At 47.6% G+C, this 23931-nt stretch overlaps 1 protein-coding gene across 1 annotated transcript; it reads right to left on the reverse strand.

Annotated features, from left to right (window-relative positions):
* Positions 1-542: 542 nt before the first annotated feature.
* Positions 543-19982, reverse strand: LOC128327460 (carboxypeptidase A1-like). Its single transcript, XM_053256257.1, has 11 exons — positions 19918-19982; positions 16930-17002; positions 14444-14578; positions 11920-12018; positions 9612-9713; positions 8033-8134; positions 7693-7803; positions 4906-4996; positions 3537-3736; positions 2049-2133; positions 543-730 (listed from the first exon to the last, which is right to left on the reverse strand). Exons 1-11 carry the CDS (start codon positions 19980-19982, stop codon positions 543-545), a joined length of 1251 nt encoding a protein of 416 aa, XP_053112232.1.
* Positions 19983-23931: the final 3949 nt, after the last annotated feature.

Here is a 23931-nt window from a genome sequence, read left to right on the forward strand (position 1 = left end):
TTCCAAATCCGGCTACCCAATTTGCATACTATGCAAACTGGCTTGAAAATAATTTCTGAGCAGAATAGTGACGGCATGTTTTGCTCCATAACTCCACTCCTACAAGGACTAGAGCTTAGCTTTTTTTAAAAAAAGCTGAAATCTGGGCAAATCAGAGTAGGCTAAACAATCTGGATGAGATGCTTAAAATCTAGGTGAAACCTGAAATTCCAGGGGGCATGGCAACTCTGCAGGAGGGCTAAAGTTGTGCAGCCCTGAAGTGAAGCATCCTTTTATAAAGTCAGCCTCTGCTTTCCACCCTGTTCCAAGGAGTCTTCTGCAGACTGAGCAATGCAGTCCTCTTGCTCCCACTGCCTTTAATTTCTCTTCCAAAAAAAAAAATGCAATAAATGTGTTAAAATTCAAAGAATGAGTGGTGAAAATAAGGCAGCAGGAAGTGACTTTAATCATTAAATGTGTTTATTATTGCAGAGGAGGCACAGGGCTGTGTGTGGGTTCCTAGGTTGCCTCCAGAGAACATAGTTGGTTTTCAGATGTTCTCTTTAGTATGGGTGATCTCTTGTGTGCTCCATGATAACCATCAGGGCCAGCCATGTTTCCTCAGCAGTAGGGATGATTTGGCTAGCAGGAAGCATGAATCCATAACGGCCTGTGTCTCGCAGCTCAAACGTATACGAGTATTTAATGCCTTGCTCGTAGGTCCAGTCAATGGTTCCCCCACTTGCTTGGTCTAGATGAAGAGAAGTACACAAGCAAACGAAATCAATGGTGTCATGTCTGTGCTACATAATTGTTGTTGCTAGGGTGGAGCTGGTCGTTCCTTTACCTCAGATTTGAGAAGTGGGGGTCTATTATCTCCCCCAACATAATCTTGTTACCCACCTCCTCACATATTCTACAAGTTCCAACTTCCTTTCCCCCTAACACATTGCTTTGGGGGCAGGAAATTCTTTTCTACAGATAAACTTTTGTATTTTGCAGCCCAACCGAGTCTCAAATGTGGCCTGCTGCACTAATGTTGCAGCCTGCAGCCAGCTGGCCCCAGCTTTTTACACAAACCCCTGATATTTTATGTGCAGGAAAGTCAAATTTAGCCCTAACCCACCCATAGTCCCGAACAACTCTGTCCTCTAGAACTGGACCAGCCTGTGGCCCATGACCAAATATCTATCCCTGTGCTTTGAGATCTAAGCAGGGGTGTAGCTATAATTGAGTGGATGGGTTCAAAGAATCTGCCACCAGCCCCCAGCTCCACCCCTCCTGATTTTCTTCATTCTCTCCCTCACTCCGAGGGGCTGCCAGGGAGAGGGGCGAACATGGGCCCCCTCTCCCCTACCTACACCTCTGGGTCTAAGAGTATCTCGGCATCTCTATGCAAAGTCTATAAAATCATGCATGGTGTGGAGAAAATGGATAGGAATTCTTCTCCCTCTCCCATCACACTAGAACCAGGGGTCATCCCATGGAATTGAGTGCCAGGAAATCTAGGACCAACAAATGGAAGTACGTTTTCACACAACACATAATCCACTTGTGGAATTCTCTTCCCTGAGATGTGGTGACAGCCAACAACCTGGATGGCTTTTAAGAGGGGCTTGGGTAACTTCATGGAGGAGATGTATATCAACGGCTACTGCTCAGAGGGCTACAGGCCACCTCCAGCCTCAGAGCCAGGATGCCTCTGAGTACCAGTTGCAGGGGAGTAACACAGGAGAGAGGGCATGTCCTCAACTCCTGCCTGTGGCTTCCAGCGGCATCTGGTGGGCCACTGTCCGAAACAGGATGCTGGACTAGATGGGCCTCCTTAGGCCTGATCCAGCAGGGCTGCTGTTCTGTTCTTATGCAAAGCCAATGTGCAGCTGAACCATGGAGTGGGGTGTATGGTGTCATGTGTAGACCGTGCATGAGCACACGACTGGAGTTGCGACCTTAGAAGCAAAATGCCTCATGAATTCAGTGGCCTTGCTGAGAAGATCGTATGATTCAAAATCGCCGACTTCCCCCGGTGCCTTGGAGGACTGCATTTGTTGCTGACTTCAGTAACTTACAGATGGTGGTGATGATGCTGCCATATCTGTATTTGGTCCCATGCAGAGCAGTCAGGGCATCGACGGCCTTCTTAGCGAGTGCATTCTGGATGGACCACACCACAAAGAGGAAGAAGAGTCAAAATGAGGCCTGGAAAGGCCAGAAAGGCAGGGAGAGGGTTCTAATGGGCCATTGCAAAGCAGAGTTAAGCCCTGCTGTGAGATGCAAACTTGGGAAGGACATTTACAGTCTGACCCCCACAAACCCCTTTAAAAGAGAATTCTGCAGCTTCTCTGGTTTTTCTCATGTTGCGTATTCCTCTTGATCTGTGTTGACTTCTACTTCCTCATGCCAAGGCTTCCCAACTATGGATTCCCAGACATCGTTGGACTCCAAGCCCCATCATCCCCAGTCACCGTGGCTTCAACCACGGTGGCTGGGGATGATGATGATGACGACGGAAGTCGTTGTCCGACAACGTCTGGGCATCTCACCAGGACCCCTTGCTCTGCAGGTCTCACTTGCCTGGGCTTTTGGATGCTGCTGCTCTGCTTTTCAGTTCTCTTCTTATCTCCAGTGATATTGCCCCTTACTCTGGCAAGCCAGTGGGCTCTGATGGGCACTTCCCTCCTGGGTCAAATGGCAGCCCCAGTGAGGAGGGCGATCCAGCTTGGGTCCACAGCAGCAGCAGCAACAGCAGCAGGAAAGAGCGAAAGCCTCCCTGTGCACCGGGCTAGTTCCCGAGGCCCCCTCTGTCCCTTCAGCCTTCATGGGGTAGCGGCAGAGTGGCTTTCACTGGGGCCCCCGGTATACAAAGGGGGTTGACAGAGGGCAGTTTGCCAAGCGCCCCTGAAGCCGAGACCCCCACTCCTCGGATTGTCACCTTTAAAGCCCTAGATCAGGGGTTTCAAACTGTGGCCCTTCAACTGTTGCTGCACTACATTCCCCATCACCCCCAGTCACGGATGATGGAGAATGTATGCCAACATCTGCAGAAGGGTTGAAGTTTGAAACCCCTGCCTTAAATGGGTTTGGAGCAGGATCTAAAGGCTCCATCTTCTTCCCTGTAAACCTGCCCCAATGTGAAGATTTCCAGCAGGGTTTCTGCTCATGTTCTTTCTCCTTTGTGAGCCTCAGCTGGTGGGAACACAAGACGGGGCCTTTTTGATGGTGGCACCAAGACTGTGGAACTCCCTACCCCTGTAGTTTCATATGGCCAGTTTTTGCTACTTTACTGCGACCTTCTTGATCAGGCAGGCTTTCCCCTGCTGACTATAGATTATATTGTTTGTGGCCTCTGGGATAATTACATTTTTATGGTGGTCTGAGCTTTTATTCTTTGACTTGCACTTTTTATCTTGTACACTGGACTAAGCATTTTATGGGGAAACAGTGTATAAACCCAAACAATGGAAAAACAACAACAACAACAAAGCAGTGGGAGGACAGAGTGAGATGAGAGACAGTAAAGTAGCCGGGAACTGGGTAAGGGAACTCTGAAGCCCTACCAGTTCCTCGTGATCAGCAGCCTTTTGAGAAGTGTAGCCGTAAGGAAAGAGGAGAAGCTGAGAATAACTGTGGATGGAGATGAAGGCCTTGATGTTGCCATGGCTCTTGACAAAGTCCACGATGGCTTTCACCTCCGGCTCAGAGTTGGCATAGGGGCCCCGGTAGGTCTCTGAACAAGGGTTCCCGCTGGAGCCAGCCACTGAAAAGGGCAGGAAAGGGCAGCGTCTGGATCGCTATTCATTGCCAACAACTCAAGCCAAGCACTTCAGGGCCGCAGCAGCCCTTTTCCTGTAACCTGCTGGTCAAATGTTTAAAACCAAGTTCCCAGTCCTCCCTCCGCCCTGGGCACCTCCACATAGGCTGGGAGAAACTCCCGCCTGTAACTTTGGAAAAGCCGCTGCCAGTTTGGGTAGACAATACCGAACTAGATGGACCAATGGTCTGACTCAGAAGGCAGCTTCCTATGCAGAAAGTCAGCGTGGTATACTGGTTAGAGTGTTGGACTAGGACCAAGGAGACCTGAGTTCAAATCCTCATTCAGCCATGAAACTCACTGAGTGACCTTGGGCCAGTCATGTATCTCTCAGCCTAACCTGCCTCACAGGGTTGTTGTGATGATAAACATAATCTAAGCAGGATAGAAATGTAAATAAGTAAGATAAAGTTATAATGTATGCATAATTCATGCTGCATTTGGTAGCCAAGGGGAGAAGCAAGTAGCCTTAGCCCAACCTGTTCACCCAGGCTTTTAATTAGATCCTGTTTTAATTGTGTTTCAATAATTTTAACTTTTTAATTGTAATCGTTCAAATGTTTTAATCTTTTATTGGCTGTTTTTATTGTTTTGTAAACCGCCCAGAGAACTTGTGTTTTGGGTGGTATAGAAATGTATTAAACAAACAAACAAACAAACTTCCAGTCACTGGCTTCAGAGAAAGGGTGGCTCACACACTTTCAGACTTATCCTTGCAGTCTTCAGGACTAGAAACTTATTCTGTTTTTAATAAAAGCTTGAGATCCTTGGGATGTTGCATTCCTCACCCAGTACCAAGTCTTGCCATTGCATGTGCTACAATATTAGAATTTATGGAATAGATACAGCTTTAGGCTTGAACTAAGGCTTGGCCATTTTACAACCTTTTCAGCTGGGATAGAGAGAGGAAGCCCTTCAAGTGAGATCTGCTTTCTCTGGCAGTTCCAGACTGCAGGAAGATGTTTCTCAACCAGAGCTGGCCCCAGTGTCCAGCCCATCACAAGCGTCCACTTGACTGCCAAGCTGCCAAATTAACCCCTGGAGAGCAAACCTGTCTAAATCCACCCAATGCACACAAAAAGGGGTGCGTGTGTGGAGAAGGAAAGCCCCTTTACCTCCAAAACCTGCGTCCCAGTTCCTGTTGGGGTCTACTCCGATACAGGATGATCCACTGTTCAGAGACCTGGTTTTGCGCCACATGCGATTCTGTAACAGCCAAGAAAGTACATTAGCATGTTTCAGGAGTACCCCACTCTTGGGGATGTGTTGAATTTCCCCATTCCCTCCATTTCTGTGGGGTGGCATTCATGATATTTCATCATACCCAGAGGCAGGGGTGTAGCTAGGGGAGAGGGGGGCCCCTTGGAGTGAGGGAGATAATGAAGAAAATAGGGAGGGGTGGGGCTGGGGACCCTGGGCTCTTTGAACCCCTCTGCTTAGTTATAGCTATGCCCCTGCCCAGAGGCCCATTCACATGTTATGTTCAACACTTGTTCAATGAGTGTACAGTCATCCACATGTGATGCTGAATGCAGGTACAAAAGTATGGTTGCAATCTAAACCATGCATTTGAAGGGCCTGTATCCAGGGTCACTTTTAAAATGAACACAGGTACAGTCATTCACACAAACACATGCACAAGTGTGCAGACATCTGTATCCTCATACAGCATAATGTCTGAATCAGGCTCATGACTGTCATCTTGAAGGATCCGACCATCTGCCTGACCTGACTCTGTTCTCTGCCACGTGCCCTTCAGGTCCTGTCTGCCCAATTTGAACTTGAACCCCATTGAGCCTGGCACCTTCTAAAAGCAATAGCTAAGGGGACCTTGCCAAAAGCAAGGGGTTTCAACCCTCTCTAGTCTCCCTGTAATTTGAGCATGGCACTGACCTGCCTTACAGGGTGGTTGTAGGGATTTCTGAGATGGCTTTGAATACTCAGGGAGAAAAGCTGGTCTTGCATTTTATTTCTATAAATGGTCCCCTTTGCTAAGCAGGGTCTGCCCTGGTTTGCATTTGGATGGGTCACAACATGTGAGCAGTGTCTGTTGAAAGATATTCCCCTTAGGGGATGGGGCCATAACACAGTGGTAGAGCATCTGCTTTACATGCAGAAGGTCCCAGGTTCACTCCCTGGCAGCATCTCCAGGTAGGGCTGGGAGAGACTCCTGCCTGTCACCTGGGAGAAGCTGCTGCCAGTCAGTGTAGACAATTCTGAGTTAGACTGACCAATGGTCTGACTCAGTATTAAGCAGCTTCCTATGTGCCTATGAACTTGTAGTCCAACTACATCCGGGGATCCAATTCCTATCCATGAGCCATTGCAACTGAGGATGATAGGAGTTGTAGTCTAACAACATCTAGGGACCTGAGTTTGAGAGTGTCAAAGAGAGCCATGATGTTTGGCCTGAGATGTAAGATGTTTATGTTCGTCATGGACTAATCCCTTCAGTGAGAAGGTCTGGGCGGGTGGGGGTGGGGGGAATACGGGACTGGAGATGGTCCCAGGCAAGAGCTGTGAAGGGGGCCTTAAGGGTGAGAGCCATCAGGCCTTCAGAGGATGCTTTATAGGGTGTTTCCATCGGTCCTCCCAGGATTTTAAGTTGGTCAGACTGTTGGAGGGGAGCATTGATGTTGCAGTAGCTGCTAAATCACATCTTTGCCTGTCTTTTCTTTTTTCATCTGATTGCACACTGCTCTGAGTGCAGTTTTACTGTAGAAAAGCAGAATGTGATCAGCCTTGGGCAGTTCTAGACCAAGGAAACTGGTACAGAAACGGAATGCCTGGGAAGAGAAGGAAAACCCAAGGAGAGAGGCATTGGAGAGGAGCCCTCCGCGTCTCTGACCTCAAAATGTCCCCGGCCAGGCCTTCACCTAGTTCAGAGGTCCCAAACTGAGGCCCTCCAGTGGACGTTGGCCTACAGCTCCCAACATCCTTGGCTCCTGGCCACTGTGAATGGGGATGATGGGAGTTGTAGTCCAGCTATGATTTATATATCGCTTTTCAACAAAGTTTCCAAAGCAGTTTACATAGAAAAATAAAGAATAAATAAATAAGATGGTCTCCTGTCCCCAAAGAGCTCACAATCTAAGAAAGAAATATAAGTTAAATACCAGCAACAGCCACTGGAGGCATGCTATACTGGGGTTGGATAGGGCCAGTTGGTCTCCTCCTGTGAAATATAAGAGAATCACCACTTTGAAAGGTGCCTCTTTGCTCGGTTAGCAGGGACCCCTGCGGTGGACACCACGGTCACCTAAGAACTCTCACCCCGCCTCTCCAAAACTCAGGCATGAACCTTGGATCCTCTGCTTTAAGACAACCGACCCACTTGCTGACTTCCATACAGGGCCTGGTAGAAAGGTTTGTGGAGCCAGCTCAGAACAGTTCCACTCAACAACTGACACTCCAAATAAAACTGGCCAAGGGCATGGTGTCACCTCAGACTCTAATCAACATCTCAGATCAGCCAACCTCAGACTCGGGATGAACCTCAGATGCAGACAATCTGAACCTTGGATTGGGACGAACCTTGGATCTGAATCTCAATTTTGGATCTGAATCTAGGAGCCGAACCTGAGATCTGAACTTCGGATTCAGATGAATCTCAGACCGAGTCAGCTTTGGATGAGTTGGCCAAGGGCGTGGTGAAACCCACACTCCTTTTTGGAACCTAAGGCACAGCCCCTTTTATGCATTATGGCATTTCTTTAAAATATATGAGAATTCCTTGCCTTTTATTTTGTAGCATCGCTCTTTGACTTCCCACCCATGTATTTATAAATTGGTTGTGTCTGATCTATTGCTAAAACTCTTTCTAAAATAAAAATACATTTTTTAAAAAATCTACCCACTTAAGTTCTCCAGTACAGATGCTAAAAACAAAGGGAAAGAAAGACCTTGCTATGGGTGAAGGCAAAACCATCTGGGTTGGTGACAATTTCCAGGAAGATATCAAAGTTGTCCAGGATGGATGTAATGGACGCATCCTTGCCGTAACCATCAAGGAGCTGAAAAGGATGAACAAAGAAGACATATTCAGAAGCACAGACATAGGCTTTAGAGTTGAGGAAATTCCTGTACATGAAATTGGATAATATTTCTTTCATTGTGGCTGGAGATCATGGGAGTTATAATCCGACGACATCTGGGGACCCACGTTTCGGAATTCCTGCCCTACCCTCTTTTCTTTCTCCTCTCAGGTATCAAATGCCTCTGAGAGGAAACTGCAACGGGTACCTTCTTTGCAAAGTAGACTCCACTGGCTTGTGTGACCCATTCCCGAGAGTGGATGCCGGTGTCGATCCAGATTGCAGGCCGGTTGACTCCCCCTGTGCTGAACTGTGTGCAAAGACAGAAGACGGGGAAGCCTTGAGTGCTGCATCCCTCTGTATCAGACCACCTTTGCTAGATCTCAACATTCTCTGTCATCTCCCGACTGACACATCCATATAGTGTCAGGAGAGTGTTAGCAAGTGGCATACTGAAGAAAAGGTTTCTGCTTGCTCGGCAGTAGAGAGGTGCACAACTCTGGCTCTCCTGCATGTGTTGGACTACAACTTCCATCATCTCTGATGATTGGCCATTCTAACAGGAGATGATGGGAGTTGTAGTAACAACAACTAGAAAGCCAAAGTTCTGCACTCCTGCTCTGCAACAAAGGTCCCCACTCTTGGGTCTCCAGATGTTGCTGGACTATGACTCCCATCATCCCTGGACACAGCAGCCAAAGGTCATTGTGGTTGGGGATGATGGGAGTTGTAGTCCAACAACATCTGGGGACCAAAAGCTCAGAACCCACTGCTCTACACGAAAGCTCAGTGAAGCCGATGATAGAGTGTCTAGTCTCTCATTTTCTGTTTCAGTAATGCATTTGTCTTTAAAAAATAACCCCACAAAACATTAAGAATACAAAGTTTTCAGGAAAACAGCACAAACTTAATCAGGACTTAAGCCATGCAGCAGCTACTGGTAAGGATGAATACAGGCCATTTTAAACATTCAGGTTCTCTTTAATGTACCAAAATGTATTTTGCTGTGGATAGTCCAATCTCCTCCCTGAATTTATTCATCTTTCATTGAACAGATACATTTCTAGTCCCCTTTACTTGTGAAGATACAGGAAAAGCACGAGAGCAGGATTCTACCCAGTTGCTCACTAAGAAGTCGTACAATGAGCACAATTTGAAACTTATTTGACTACATCCATTTACGTTCTGGCTGTTCTGCAATGATTGCTCATGTCCCTTCCCCACATAGCTGCCAGCCTGTGAAAAGCAGTCAGGAGGCTGCCAGTTTGACTGGAGGAACGGGGTGGGGGGAGGGGGGAGAACTGATCAACCCATTTCCCTTCTGGTCATTTTCCTGTTCAAAAATCACCCCTGGCCCCCCCCCCACCTAACCGTAGCTCTTTCTTTGCAGGTGGGAACAGCAGCAGGGGTGTGGGTGGATGTTAAGCATAAAAATGGCCTACAGAGAAAATGATATTTCTCTCCCCCCACGGCCCCCAAACACTGTTGTCCCACTCAGATTGGCAGCCTTTTGCAACTGCTTTTCAAAAATGTCAGGAGGCTCTGACATGTATCTGCTACCACGTCATGTTGAATTTGCTCTATGTTTCTCAACTATGTGCTGCTAGATCGAGCCATCTTGGTACACCCACCAGCTGGGATACCACCAACAACCCAAAGCCCACCTTGTGAGTAACCACCACCCCCAGTTCCTCCAGGAATCATTCCTCTGAATTTGAGATCAAACAGGATTTCATTTAGGAGTAGATCCCCTTCCCTATCAGTAAATACACCAGGGAGAGGGTTACCTTCAGGATGTTGATTGGACGACCTTCGTAACTCTTCCCAATCTGGATTCTGCTGACCAGCTGGGGATTTTCAGCCTCCAGGAGGTCCATAAATTCGTAGATCTAGTGAGTAAAGAGGAGAAGGAAGTGAGGCAAAGGTGTGTGTGTATGTGTATACACACATGTACATGTACATCTCCACACATGGGTGTGACTTAAAAATTCTGCCTTAGACAATACACTTTTCTTTTTTATTTGATGGTGCCTCAGATAAGGGACTTGCTTTCCATTGTAGTAATTTCCATGGGCTCCAACTTGGGTCCCCTGATGTTGTCAGACTAGAACTCGGGTTGATCTTTTCAGGTTAATTAGATTTATAAAATTGAGAAATTTTTTTTGGAAGTGATCTCACACGTGAGGGATCCCCCTTTAGATGGAAATCTACTTTTATCCCACCAGTTAATTCCCCTAACGTTACTGTTTTCCAACAACTTGTGGAAAGAGATATTGCCGAAGTGGAAAAGGAGATGTCTGGACACCATCGATATCGAGCCAATTTTTCCGGAGAAGACCACTTGGTTTTAAATACACACAAGCAGGATCCTGACTTGATCCTTAAACCAGCTGATAAAGGAGGTGCTATTGTTGTTATGAACAAGACTGATTATTTAAAGGAAATTTCCAGACAATTGGATGATAGGTCTTCTTACTTTCCTTTAGATAAAGATCCCACTTCTAAAATTATGTCCATTATCAAAGTGGTTTTGGATGAGGCCAATCTTTTAGGATTTATTACAGATGCTGGAAAAAAATTCCGGTTTAATCCTTATCCTCGGGTACCGATTTTTTACATCTTACCTAAGATTCATAAGCTGGATCGTCCTCCTAAAGGCTGGCCCATTGTTTCTGGCTCTAATTCTGTGCTTGAACCTCCTTCTGTTTATATCGTAGACTAGAACTACTAACATCTCCAGTGCATCATCCACTGCCATGATGGCGGGGGATGATGGAAGTCATAGTCCACAACATCTAGGGACCCAAGACTGAGGACCCCAGTATTAGCCAATTCAACTGTCGGGCTGGCTTGCTCTCTGCCTGACCTGCTATGCCTTCCCCTTGGGCTGGGGTCATACCTCAGTGGAAGAGTATCCTGTTTGCATGCAGAAGGTCCCAGGTTCACACCCTCTCTGGCAGCATCTCCAGGTTGGGCTGGGAGGGACTCCTGCCTGAAACCTTGGAGAGCTGCTGCCAGTCTGTGCAGAGAGTCCTGAGCTAGATGGACCAAGGGCCTGACTGGGTAGGAGGCAGATTCCTATGCTCCTAGCCCTCTAGATACTGGTCAGGCCTACATTGTTTAGGGGATGGAGCCATAGACAGAACACCTGCTTTCCATGCAGAAGGTCCCAGGTTCAACCCCTGGCAGCATCTCCCGGTTGGGCTGGGAGGGACTCCTGCCTGAAACCTTGGAGGAGCCACTGCCAGTCTGTGCAGACCATCCTGAGCTGGATGGACCGAGTCAGTCTAAGGCGGCTTCCTATGTTGCCTCCAGGCCTGTACGAATCCTGTCACGGGCGTTCAGTGGCCACTGGAACACCAGCTAGAGCTGTCCTGCTTTCCTGTGATAACTGCATACAGAGTCATGACGACTCGGGAGGACTGTGGCACCATCAGTCCTGAGGGCCATAGTCATGAGGGAGAAGTGGGGAGGAGGGAGAATCTGGTGCAGTCCACCGAGCATCACTTGCGGAGGACCATTCTATGGGCTTGGTGAGGTAAAGTGTGCTGTCAAGTCGATTTCGACTCCTGGCGCCCACAGAGCCCTGTGGTTTTCTTTGGTAGAATACAGGAGGGGTGGACCATGGCCTCCTCCCGTGTAGTATGAGATGATGCCTCTCAGCATCTTCCTATATTACTGCTGCCCGATATAGTACCAGTGGGGATTCAATCTGGCAACTTTCATTCTAGCCATGTGATGATGGATCAGTTTTTAAATGACATCCAGCCCTTTTAGGTGAGGTGTGTTTCCCAGACTATGGGAAACACGGGAGCCTCCACAGCCCCTGGCCACCCCCACCCCCCCAATCCTCTTAATCTGTCCCGGGTGGTGTGGTCGCCCAGCCGAGCATGATGATGCTTAATTTGCAGGGGGGCACAGTGGGCCCTCCAAAGGCCTTTAGGTCCAGGCTCCAAAATTACCAAGGTGCACCTCTGCTTGGGAAATATTTTTGCCATCTCCCTCTTAAATCTGATTTTTGACTCCCCCAAACTGAAATGGGAGAATATTCAGTGCAGCCCTAAGTGAGACAAAGTCTGCGTCCATCAAACTTACCTCATCCAGATTGTGGTAGGAAGCGTAGTTGAAGGTCTCAACTGACAGAGGCATAAAATGTCGAATTGACATCTGCAGTTCCTCCTCATCCACCAGTGACTGGAAGGGAGAGGGAGAAGAAGGTGTGAAGAAGGCTGAGCTATGCAAACACAGAATGAATCAGCTTTGGCTATTTGGTTCCCTCTCACAGATAATTTCTCAGTGATTCCAGAACCACCCTATAGTTATGGGGGGTTGAACCAGACTTGTGAAAGCATCATAGGGCAGGGGTTCTCAGCCTTGGGTCACCAGATGTTGTTGGACTACAACTCCCATCATCCACAGCCATAAATACCAGCTCCCATAATCCCCAGCCACAATGGAAGGCCATTGTGACTGAGGACAGTGGGCGTTGTAGTCCAACAACATCTGGGGACCCAAGGCTGAGCTCCTCTTCCACAGAGGGAGCTCCACTGGGTCACCCTACCAAATAGCCCTCCTTTATTTACAGATATATCCTGCTCTTCCTCGAAGGAGCCAAGAGTGGTGTACATGGTTATGTTTATCCTCACAACAAGCCTGTGAGGTAGGTTAGGCTGAGAGGAAAGTGACTGGCCCAGAGACGCACCTTGAGTTTCATGGCCGATTGGGGATTTGAACTCGGGTCTCCCCAGTCCTAGTCCAGCACTCTAACCACTACACCACGCTGTCTCAGTTCATGCACCCAGGCTCCCATCTCTCCAGCTGCCTCCTGCCAAATTGCTCCTCCTTGTGTTCTGGCTCTTGTACTACAGAACCTTTTAGGCGGTCACTTTCCAGTCATGCCACGATTCCATCTGCTCAAAGCCGAGAGTCGAGACTACAGTATATGACTTGGCCTGGGCTACATCAGCACGGAGTTTAATTCATCCTAGAATCATAGCATTTTAGAGTTGAAAGGGTCCTGAGAGGTCTTCTAGTCCCCCACCACCACTGCGCATTGCAGGAATCTGCTATAACATCCCTGACAGATGGGCGCCTGGTCTCTTTTTGAAAACCTCCAGTGAAGGAGGGAGGCAGGTTGCTCCTGTGAACAGCTCTTACAGTCAGGACATTCCTCCAGCCGCCTAGCCTGAATCTGGTTCCCTCTCATTTCAGCCCATTGAGAGCGCCTTTTCCTGCCAGTTCTCCACCATTCATTAAGATCATCAGGAGAGGTCCATCTCCAAGTACCACCACCAGTTCATCTGGCGACAACTTGAGGCTGGGCCTTCTCAGTGGCTGCCCCTAGATTGTGGAACACACTCCCCATAGGAATAAGAAGTCTATCATCCTTAGAGAGGCGTTCAAGAGAACCATGAAGGCCTACTTTTTTAGTAGTATAAACATGTTATTTAATACTTGTAGTCGTATTGAAATGGGGTTTAGTGAGTTTTATGTTAATATTTTTAATGGTTTATTATTTCTTGTTTACACAGACAGGTGTTATTGACTGGTTTGTTTTATCCAGACATCGAGTCCTTCCAAAGGACCTGGGATGGCTGAATTTTATCATCAATACTGTTGGTTATTATAGATATGGTCGCAAAATATTGGCTGTTCCCAGTAAAGCTGCTTTTTGTAATTGGCTGGTGGTGATTTCTGTGGCCCCTATGGTGTTGAGGTGCTCTTCAAGGTGTTTTGGAATTGCACCTAGGGAGCCAATTACTACTGGGATTATTTTGGTCTTCTTCTGCCACAGCCTTTCAATTTCAATTTGTAGATCTTTGAATTTTGTTATTTTTCCCCCTATTTCTTGTAATAGTATTGAAATGGGGTTTAATGAGTTTTATGTTAATATTTTTATGGTTTATTTATTATCATTATTACCATTATTATTATGGTGAACCACCCTGAGCCATTTTTAGATGGGCGATATAAGACATAAATAAAATTTATTTATTTATTTATTTATTTAATTTCTATACCGCTTTTCATTAAAATAATCCCAAAGCAGTTTTACAATATCATTTAAACAACGCACAATTAAAATACAAATTAAAAGTACAAGTATTAAATATAAAAACAATATATCTCTATTTAAAGGTTTTTAAACCTACATAAAACAGGGGCACACAAAACACAAAGCAGCCACAGTAAGAACTCTACTCTCATTTAAATGCCTGGGTGAAGAGCCATGTTTTTACGTGTTTTCTGAAAAGTGTGATGGAGGCTGAGCAATGGATGCCAGCTGGGAGAGCATTAATTAAACCAATTAAGTAATGAAATATATAAGTAGTCCTGCCCTCAGGAGCCACAGAGAACAATCCACTCCTCCTCCTATTTGAAGATGGCCATTGTATCTCCCCTTAATCGTCTTCTCCCCAGGCTAAACCTGTCTAGCTCCTCCAACAATGCCTCCTAGAGCTTGGTTTCCAGAGCCCTCGCCATCTTTGTTGCCCTTCTGCACCCATTCTAGTTTATCAATGTCCTTCTTCAAATGGCATGGTCACATGGTCCTGCCACATCCTGCCACCCTTTAGGGACCACACGCCCATCCTCCTTGTCATGTGGGTAGAGCACCAACCTGCAGGTCCTCAATCATGATGGAGTAGTGGATGCCGTTGGACTCCAGGAAGACCTTCACCCCTTGGAGGCTGGCAAAGGGGACATGCACATCGATCGGGACTTCCGGGTGAATGGGAGCCCGCCAAAAGTCCAGCTGAGCAAGAGGATGAGAACATAAGAGCGGCCCTGCTGGATCAGGCCCATGGCCCATCCAGTCCAGCATCCCGTTTCCCACAGTGTCCCACCAGATGCCTCTGGGAAGCCCACAGCCTGGAGATGAAGGCATGCCCCCCTCTCCTGCAAGTGCTATTTGGAGGCCTCCTGCCTCTGAACATGGAGATGGCCAAAAAGCCATCAGAATGAGAAGCCACTGATAGACTTGTCTGCCATGCATTTGTCTAAGCCCCACTTAAAGCCATCGGGTGAGAAGACACATGTCTGTTTAGATAAATGCATGGAGGACGTCTTGCAATATCTCTTCTGGTATCCCAGTTAGAAACTTGAGAATCGCTTCACAGGATCAGACCAAAAGTCCATTCAGTTCAGCATCCTGTTCTGCCCCAGTGGTGATCCAGATGCCTCTGGGAAGCCCACAAGCAGGAGACAAAGGCATAGTCCCTCTCCTGCCATTGCTTCCCTGCAACTGATACCCCGAAACACACACACACACACACCACAAAACATTTCAGGGTAGCCTAGTTTTCCCTTCCTATCGCCTGGAGAGATTTCCCCCCTTCCGGAAGTGCCTCTGCTCATCATGGCCTCTTGCACGCCATGGCATGGGAAGGCCATGGTCCATCTGTGAGCAACTTGAGGCAAAGGCAGGCGTCCTCCATGTGGCAAGTGTAGGGTTGGCCCAGCAGGCCTTTGGCTTCCTTTGTGCCAGAATTGCACATCAACACAGGTTCAGGCTAGAAGCCAGTAATCATCACACTCAAGCACTGGGAGATCACCCTCCCTCAACCCTGCCTTCCCTTCACACATCACGAAATGTTGGAGTTCCCGTGCATTGACCTTTTGCACCAGCTATCCTAATGACCACTAAGGGTCTCTCTAGCTGTTCTACTTGTCTCTACTCTATGACCCCGGATATGACGCTTCAGGTATTTCCTGTGCAGAGTCAGAATCCCTTCCTTTCCTCTTAGAGAGCAGATGGAAACATCTCTCTCTCTCTCTCTCTCCCTACCTATTCATTATCTAGTTCTATAGATTAGGATTCGGTCTTTCCCATCCAAAGCATAAGGTAAAGGTAGAGTGTGCCGTCAAGTCGGTGTCGACTCCTGGCACCCACAGAGCCCTGTGGTTGTCTTTGGTAGAATACAGGAAGGGTTTACCATTGCCTCCTCCCGTGCAGTATGATGCCTTTCAGCATCTTCCTATATGGCTGTTGCCCGACCTAGGTGTTCCCCATGGTCTGAGAAACATATCAGTGGGGATTTGAACTGGCAACCTTCTGCTTGTTAGTCAAGCATTTCCCCGCTGCATCACTTAAGGTGACATCCAAAGTGTACTTCACCAATAAATCTACGTAGTATTTAGTTCTACAAGAATACAGGTGAAACTCGGAAAATTAGAATATCGTGCAAAAGTCCATTAATTTCAGTAATGCAAATTAAAAGGTGAAACTGATATATGAGACAGACGCATTACATGCAAAGCGAGATAAGTCAAGCCTTAATTTGTTATAATTGTGATGATCATGGTGTACAGCTCATGAAAACCCCAAATCCACAATCTCAGAAAATTAGAATATTACATGGAACCAAGAAGACAAGGATTGTAGAATAGAACAATATCGGACCTCCGAAAAGTCTACAGTGTACTGTGCTTGATTGGCCAGCAAACTCGCCTGACCTGACCCCATAGAGAATCTATGGGGCATTGCCAAGAGAAGGATGAGAGACATGAGACCAAACAATGCAGAAGAGCTGAAGGCCGCTGTTGAAGCATCCTGGTCTTCCATAACACCTCATCAGTGCCACAGGCTGATAGCATCCATGCCACGCCGCATTGAGGCAGTAATTGCTGCAAAAGGGGCCCAAACCAAGTACTGAATACATATGCATGCTTATACTTTTCGGAGGTCCGATATTGATCTATTCTTCAATCCTTGTCTTCTTGGTTCCATGTAATATTCTAATTTTCTGGGATTGTGGATTTGCGGTTTTCATGAGCTGTACGCCATGATCATCACAATTATAACAAATTAAGGCTTGACTTCTCTCGCTTTGCATGTAATGCGTCTGTCTCATATATCAGTTTCACCTTTTAATTTGCATTACTGAAATTAATGGACTTTTGCACGATAGTCTAATTTTCCGAGTTTCACCTGTATGTCTTCTCTGAACAGCTGCAATAACTAAACCCTGCCTTCTACTCTGTAACTGGAGTGGGCAGCTTCTTGAGTGCTCTGCTAATTAACGGGGGGATAAACATTACAACCCCCAACTCAAAAGAAGCTGCCCCCCCCGGGCACCCACTTGTTCTGCTCCTCCTCCTCATTACCTCGAGTGTTTCCAGCTCCTTCACCTTCTCGATCTGGAATTCATCCACAGCAAAGATCCGGAGCACTTGATGACTGCAGAGGCAGAGAAGAGCTGGATGAGTCCTGGCCACCACCCAGTACTGGCTCATCCTAACAAGCCGGAGGGGGGGGGAGGAGAAGGCATGGGTTGCTCCTTTCTCTCCCCCGCCGCCCCACCCCAGAGTCACACTGCCGGCAGGCTGGCCATTGGTCAGGTAGAGCTGTGTGGTTAGCTGCACAGCTCTACCTGATGAATGGCCAGCCTGCAGGCAGCATGACCCTCGGGTGGGGTGGGGCGGGGTGAATGAGGGAGGAACACCCTCCTCTCTGGCACCCCCCTGGATCATTAGGACAAGCCGTTACTGCCACCACCCTGATGTTGCCATGTTTTAAAGCTGTATTTCATTGTCAATAAAGCCCTGTTCAGGCCTTACCTTGTAGATGTGTACAGCTGTCTGTACACGTGTTCATATTTTTGTATGAATGACTGTAGATGCATTCATTTAAAAGTGAACTTGGACAAGAAATTTTAAAAAAATATATTTTGCCCAAATGATAGCTGCAGACATTTATGCCGTGCGGGATTTTCCTATAAAGGAAATTTAAGAAAGGAATTTCCCACAATTTCCCTAGCCTTGCTATCTGAGACCCTTAGAACTGACTATGCAGCTTGGGAATTTGTGCCTGGGAATTATTCACACATGGCTTCATGCTTCGGGGTATCTGAAGATCGAATTTGCTTTGCAGCAGATTCACAAGATGTTTAATTTGGGGGATTAAATTGACAGTTCACATAGCTGTCAGCTCCTCCCCGCATTTCCTGGCAGATCTTTTTCCTGTGCGTCCCCACTTACTTCAACCACTCACAAATCAAACCACAGAGGAAGAGGCGACAGAGCTTTTAAAAAATAGTTTGACAGCTAAGAGCGGAAGACCAGCATGTCGAGTTACCAAACAGCTGGATCAAACAGCAGGATATTTAACCCTTGCCTTCGTCAGTGACTGCCTTCATCACATCATGCCCCCCCCAACACACACCTAATGGAATCAGCTCAGACAAAAAAGAGCTCAAGAGACATCCATTCTGCATATCTAAAGCCTATGTAAAACATAGCAAGACACACATTTTGCAATTTGTGCTTGTGTTTAACTCAGGAATTTCTCCCTCCCCTTCCCTCAATGGAGTATCACCAATCCGCAGCAACAACAACAACAACACCAGTGCTTGCGATTGCAAATCACTTAGAGCAGACTATACCCCAAACAGCGGTCAAACTCCGCTTCATTGAGTTTTGAAAAACACTGATTTACTGGCATGACCACACCACACATAACAGAGAAAACTGTGAGGCCTAACAGAAGCCCCATCCCCCACCTCAAAAAAGCCTCTGAAATGAGAGGATTTCTTAAGGCTGGACATACTTCGGGCTAAGCCAGAATTCGCAGTCTCCATTGAGCAAAAACAAAGTCCTGTCTGTCCTGGTCCCTGATAGCCTGCAGGAACTTCGGGGTAAATCCAGCTAATATGTGGACTGGCACACTCCAATCAGGAGTGGATTCGAAATAAAAGCCCTGTGTATAAAGCCTCCTTGACGCTTTCCAGACTAGACACTGCAACGGGGTCAGGACGCATCTCGGAAATGTGCTTCCACACTTTCTGCGTCCTGACACTGCAGTCCCTACGTGGACAGCAGGGGGCCGTTCATATTTCCAATGCCTTGTTGCGAATTTAATCTCTGCGAAACGGAGCTACGATGTCGTACATCCAGCATGGAAAAGTTGCTGTTTTATCAGGTTGTTAGTTGCTGCGAGGCTGTTTCCCCTGCTCTTTCCGTTCCAAAGGCGACTTGCCCGAACGGAGGAATTTTGCTGCTGCTGAGCAGCTAGTCTGGAAAGCGCCCTGGAGGGGGGGATTTGAGTCAGCCCCTTATTTCAGGGAGAAACTCTGTTGAGCACAGAGCTCTGGGAGGAGATCTGGAGAGGAGACCTTTGCTTAAGGCTAAGACAACAAGTAAAGGTTTATTTGAAGGAAATACAAACTTAGATAGAAAGTCTGCACCCTGGACTAGCTACCTCATGGGGAAAGGCAGAAGGAGGATGAGAGAGAATAAAGCCGTAGGGCCAGTCCTAAGAGTATCAATCCACCAAACGCAAGCGACTTAGAGCAGAGGTCAGGGGTGTAACTATAACAGGGCAAGGGGAGACAGTTGTTTGGGGGGCCCCTGCCTTGGCCCCCCCCAGGCAAGTCACATGACTGACTCCCCCAGCCGAGCACCCGCCCGGGCTTCCTTCAGTTGTATTCATCCTCCGAAACTGATGTGAGTGTTAAGACCTGGAGCTACCAGAACAGCAGGTCTTTCTCTAGTACCATTCAATGACTTGCATCGTCCACGATGTACAAAACCTTTTAAAAATAATTTAGGATGATGTTCTATTGTATCACATAGGGGTGTGTGTGTGTGTGTGTGTGTGTGTGTGTGTGTGTGTTAAAAATCTAAATTTTACTATGCCTTTTGTTACCACTCTTCAGCCTCATTTAAGATTTCTTTACTTCATGAGCTGAGCTTCAGTGTGTGGGGGGGGAGCATTTTAAAATCTTGTCTCTATGGGTCCACTCCAACCTTGCTATGCCCCTGGCAGAGATACAGCCACAAGAGAGACCAAGGGGGCAGACCTACACTCTCTGCCTCTGCTCTGAATGTCCTTAGTAGTCAATAGGAGTTCTTGGTGGTGGTGGTGGTGAGAGTCGATGCCTACAGAGTCACACCTCCGCCAAGTGGGCCCTCTGGTCCTTCCCTGTTATCTCCTGGGGGTCAAAAACAAGGAGCTGACATTTGCCCTTCACCTCCTGCTTGAGCAGTTCTTCTGGGCACCCAGCTAGCCGCTGGCAGTAGACGGAAAGGGAAGCTCAACTCAGCCCTGTCCTGAACTGCCTTGACAATTGTGACATGAAGCTTGTGTCTACGTACCCCACAAAGGTCTCGGTGCCGAACGCGGCCGCCAGGAGAGTGGCAAACACCAAGAGGCCCCTCATTTTCACCAGAACACGTCACCTACTGGGACTTGGGATCCTCCCCGGGGTGTCTTATATACAGCCATTCCTGGCCGCAGAGCTGCCTCTGCCAGCTGCCCTCCTTCCCACGGCCCTGTCAGAAAAGCGCTGACACTTCCACCCCCTTTCTGATTGATGGCTGGGTACAGACCACCTGTCCTGATCCTGGAAAACAGAATGTTTGCTCTCCTGTCTCTCGGCAAGGCATCAGAGCAACGCAAGCAAAGGACAGATTGAATCAGCCACTCTCCGTCCAGGTGTGAGACAAACAGGCAGGCATCCCTACAGAGCTTACACTGAGCCTAGGCTCATGGGGCTTCTGCCCCAGAACTTGTTGGTTTCAGTGCAGTGACTCTGCTCAAGAACATGTGCAGGAGAGAGCGTCTTTTCTCTATGGCCAAAGTACCTTTCCAGCACCAGTGGGTGACCCTAACTAAAGTAAAGGTAAAGTGTGCCATCAAGTTAGTTTCGACTCCTGGCGCCCACAGAGCCCTGTGGTTGTCTTTAGTAAAATACAGGAGGGGTTGACCATTACCTCCTCCCACGCAGTATGAGATGACGCCTATCAGCATCTTCCTATATCACTGCTGCCTGATATAGGTGTTTCCCATAGTCTGGGAAACATACCAGCGGGGATTTGAACCAGCAACCTTCTGCTTGTTAGATTAGGAGAAAATATCTCCAAGTCAGAGGTTTCTCATTTTAGAGGTTTCTCATTTTAGCAAGGAGATGTCTAAGCAGGCATGTGTGTACTTGGACCAAATAGTGTCCAGGAGTGGAGCATCTATGGTCCGCCCTTGCTTTGTTCAGCTTTTGAGCACCTTATTTTTTAAATGACACTTTTCGCCCCTTTCACAACTTTGATGCACAAGCTGCAGGCCTGATTTATCCCTGTCATACAGCCGGATACATTTGCACACATGAATCTGTAAACCAGCATGAAAGCCAGTGTGGTGGTGTGCAGAGATTCCCAACTGGGGGCCTTCAGATGCTCCTGAACTACAACTCCCATGTGGCCCAGCTACAATTTATTGTGGCTAGGGATAGTGGGAGTTGTAGTTCAGCAACATCTGGATCTGCCGGTACTGGATGGAGTCACACGTCCCCAGAAGGAACAGGTGCACGGTCTGGGGAGCTTCTGGACACAAACCTCTCCTATTGCCTCAGGTTGAGGCAGTGGCCTGTGGTGCTTTCTGTCCGCTTTGGCTGATATGCCACGTGTCTATTTCTTGAGATAAACAACCTCAGAACAGTGGTGGTCACCTCCAGACTTGACTACTGCTACCCACTCTATGTGGGGCTGCCTTTGCATGTAGTCTGGAAACTGCAGTTGGTCCAGAATGCAGCAGCCAGGTTGGTCTCTGGGTCATCTCGGAGAGACCATATCATTCCCATATTGAGAGAGCTGTACTGGCTGCCAGTAAGTTTCTGGGCACAATACAAGGTGCTGATTATAACCTATAAAGTGCTAAACAGCTTAGGCCCTGGGTATTTGAGAGAACATCTTCTTTACCATGAGCCCCATTGCCCATTGAGATTATCCGGAGAGGTTAGTCTGCAGTTACCACCAGCTCCTCTAGTGACTACACAAGGATGGTCCTTCTCTGTTGACACCCTGAAGCTCTGGAATGCTCTCCCTGCGGAAATAAGAGCCTCCCCATCTCTGATGACTTTTTAAAAGTCTCTAAAGACACATTTTTTCACCCAGGTTTTTTAACTAGACTTGTGGTTTTAAATTGTTTTAAGGCATTTCTGCGCACCCCACACCCAGACTGTTTTAATTTGCTTCATGTTGTTGTAAACTGCCCAGAGATGGAAGTTTGGGGTGGTGTACAAAGTAAGTAAGTGCAAATAAATAAATAAATCTGGAGGCCTTCAGGTTGGAAACCACTGATGTCGTGGTTAGAGTGCTTCATTAAGCCTGGGGAGGCCCAGGTACAAATCTTTCCTCAGACGTGAAACTCACTGGGTGACTCTGGGCCAGGCACTTCTCTTTCAGCCTAACCTACCTCACAGGGTTGTTGTGGGGATGAACATAACCATGTGCATCAGGGTTGTAGCTAGCTAAGGCAACTGGGGAAAATCCAATAGGCTCCCTCACTTCCTGCCTTAAGGTGGGCTCTGAAAACCTATTTTGATTTATAATGGAGTCTACTGACCTTGTTGTTTTTAGGTTGTGTTGGTGCTGCCAGTTGTTTGATTATTGTATTTTTAAGATGGATCTGTACTCTTTTAATGTTTATTATTCAATGTTAATTATTGCTGGCTGGCTGTGACTTCAATTGCATTTGCAGGAAAGCTGGTTAAAAAGGAATGGAAATAGATACATGCAATAAAAACCACTGGCTGACATGATGCACAGCAGCAGGCTGGCATAAGAAGGGCTGGAGGTTTTGCAGGGAGCCTCCAGTGTCTGTGTGGAGACAGCACATTGTGCACATTGTGGGTGTGGGTGGGGAGGCAGAGGGTGATTTTCCCTCCTCCCCCCACCTCTCCACTTTGCAGGGCTATGTCCCTGAGGGCATAGTCCTTGGGGCCATATGTTCAGGGCACACAGAGAGCTCCCTGGGGCAGCGGAGGTCATCAAAAATGGCCAATTCCTCCTTGCACCAGTGGAGTTAGTTGGGAATTTCTGTTTGGCTGCTATCTGCTGTTCCGGCACCGAGGGTGGCTCCAGAGCAGCAGCAAGGGTGGCCAAACGCTTCTCAGACAAGTAGTTTGGCCCCCACCTCCCCCCATTTCTATTTCGGAAATCTAACATCGTGGGAGTGGGACACAACACGCCCACCCAGAAATGCACTTTGCCCCTACTTCTGTGCTCCCCTAAATATTAGTGCTGCCTCTTGCTCTGAACATCAGTCACCAATAACTAGCTATGCCTCTAGCTACATGTAAGACCACCTATCAGCCCAAAGGTTACCATCATCTTTGGAAGCCCTTCTCTGGGTGCTCCTGCCTTCAAGGGATAGTGTCATGGCTCAGACTTCTGACTCAGAAGAGTCAGAGCAGGAATGGGAGGATTCGCCTGCTAGTGAGGGCTCAGAGGCACAGCAACAGGATTTGGCAGGGAGACCAGACTCTGGAGCTAAGGATTTGGGACAGCTGCCAGACATGAATCCTGATGAGGGGGAGGCTGGGATTTCACCTGTCTTGAGAAGACATCTCAAGAGCAAAGCTCAGTGAGAGACACGCAGGCTCAGGAGATCACAAGAGAGGAAGCCGAAGTGCTAACTCAGGGAAGCCTTATTGGCTGCTGGTTCTCTTGACCCATATATCTTTAGCAGTCTGTGAATTGCTTGGATGCTGTTAGCAGCTTTTGCTGACCGCAGACCATGTTCTATTTTGAATTCTCAACTTTTCCGAGTTCTAGTTTGCCCTTGTTTGTGCTTTCCTGCTCTGTTCCGTTAATTCCTTGTTCTGGTGTCCTTCGTTCTTTTCATTCCTTGCTTTGTGTTTTCTTTTCAGTTATTACTCAGTTATTTTTTGAGGGGGGTATCTAGTTCAGTTCAGGGGACTTGATTCATTTACTAATTTTCTTTGTGAGACTTTTGTTTTCCTACGTGCAACTTCGCTGCTGCTTTCTGTTGACTCACAGGGGGAGTGCTGAAGGGGTTGTAAATCCTGTTGGGTGAGCCAAGCTAACAGATTTATGACAGATAGGTGTGTGGTAGTGACTGTACAAACAGCCTTCTTCATTGTGGCCCCCTGCATGTGAATTGTCCTCCTTGAGGAGGCCGACCTGCTCCGAAACCCACCTTGTCTACCCAAACTGGCAGCAGCTTCTCCAAGGTTTCAAGCAGGAATCTCTCTCAGCCCTATCTTGGAGATACTGCCAGGGATGGAATTTGGAACCTTCTGCATGCAGATGCTCTTCCCAGAGTGGCTCCATCCACAGAGGGGAATCTCTTACAGTGCTCACACATCAAGTCTC

The sequence above is a fragment of the Hemicordylus capensis genome, chromosome 5 (assembly GCF_027244095.1).
Source record: "Hemicordylus capensis ecotype Gifberg chromosome 5, rHemCap1.1.pri, whole genome shotgun sequence".
Classification (NCBI taxonomy): Eukaryota; Metazoa; Chordata; class Lepidosauria; order Squamata; family Cordylidae; genus Hemicordylus; species Hemicordylus capensis.